A 1,042-nucleotide genomic window follows, 5' to 3' on the forward strand; every position below is an offset into this window, starting at 1 on the left:
GGCTGCCCGGGCCCTGGGGCTCTGCCCAGAAGGCAGCAGCTCCATGCCCACGGGGATCAGCTCCAGCCCAGCCCCTGGCACTACCACGCACGAACCAGCAAGGGCCAGGCACCTTCATCAGCTCAGGGTCCCTGCGGAGCTGGCACTGGCAGCCCCACAGTGCCTGATGCAGCCCGGCCAGGGCACCCCAGCCCTGCACAGTGACCTGGGAGCCGATCTCTCCCCGGCTCCACCTGCTCACAACGCGCAGCTGCCCGAGCTGGGAGCGAGGACGGCCGGCCCAGCCACAAGCCCCATGGGAGGGCGCTGCTGGTGCAGCTGCACGGAGCTGGCTGCTGGCTGCCCACAGAGCAGGAGGGGTCTAGCAGCCACCCACCCTCACAGCCGCCTGCCCCAGTCGCTAGCTCAGCACCAGCCTCCTCCCGGGCCCTGCCTTCCCCTCCTGCACTCTCCCAGCACCGTGCAGGGGGGGCAGGCAGCTAAAGTGCCCCTGTCTGCACACACACACGTGACCGTGCCACAGTTGCACCCCCTCCCGCTAGTGCCACTGCAAACATGGGCAGGGCTGGGCCCCGTGCAGCTTGGGCAGCAGGGCTGAGCGGTGCACCCGAGCTGGGAGCCCGCACGCCCTGCCCGCCGGCCCCTGTGGCCCAGCCCTGGCCATGCGCGGGGAGCAGCACTCACGCCAAAGCAGCTCAGCAGCTCCTTCTTGGTGGCAGGGTCTTGCTCCTGCTCCAGATAGCGGCCCAGCGCCTGCAGGATGCTAAGGGAGGCGTTGGGCCGCAGCGAGGCCCAGAAGGAGCCGTTGTCGAGCAGGCTGGAGAGCAGGATGGCCTCGCCCAGCGGCCCCTGTGCAGCCCGCGCCCCCGCGCCCAGCTCCGGCAGCGCCAGCACGAAGCGCAGCAGGCGCAGCAGGTAGTTCACGTTGAGCAGCCAGCGCGCCGTGTCCTCCTCGCACCAGGCCAGCCGCGACACCACCTCCAGCAGGTAGGACACGGGGGCCTCGCACAGCCGCGCCGCCTCCACCTGGGGCGACAGCGGC

At 71.1% G+C, this 1,042-nt stretch overlaps 1 protein-coding gene across 1 annotated transcript in view; it reads right to left on the bottom strand.

Annotated features, from left to right (window-relative positions):
- Window positions 1-1,042, bottom strand: part of STRC (stereocilin) — a 9,582-nt gene that overhangs the window by 7,682 nt on the left and 858 nt on the right. The window contains exon 2 of the mRNA XM_025212483.1: window positions 685-1,026. Coding sequence (XP_025068268.1) covers window positions 685-1,026 — 342 coding nt within the window. The remainder of the gene's footprint in view (window positions 1-684; window positions 1,027-1,042) is intronic.

This window comes from Alligator sinensis, unplaced genomic scaffold (genome assembly GCF_000455745.1).
Source record: "Alligator sinensis unplaced genomic scaffold, ASM45574v1 scaffold407_1, whole genome shotgun sequence".
Classification (NCBI taxonomy): domain Eukaryota; kingdom Metazoa; phylum Chordata; order Crocodylia; family Alligatoridae; genus Alligator; species Alligator sinensis.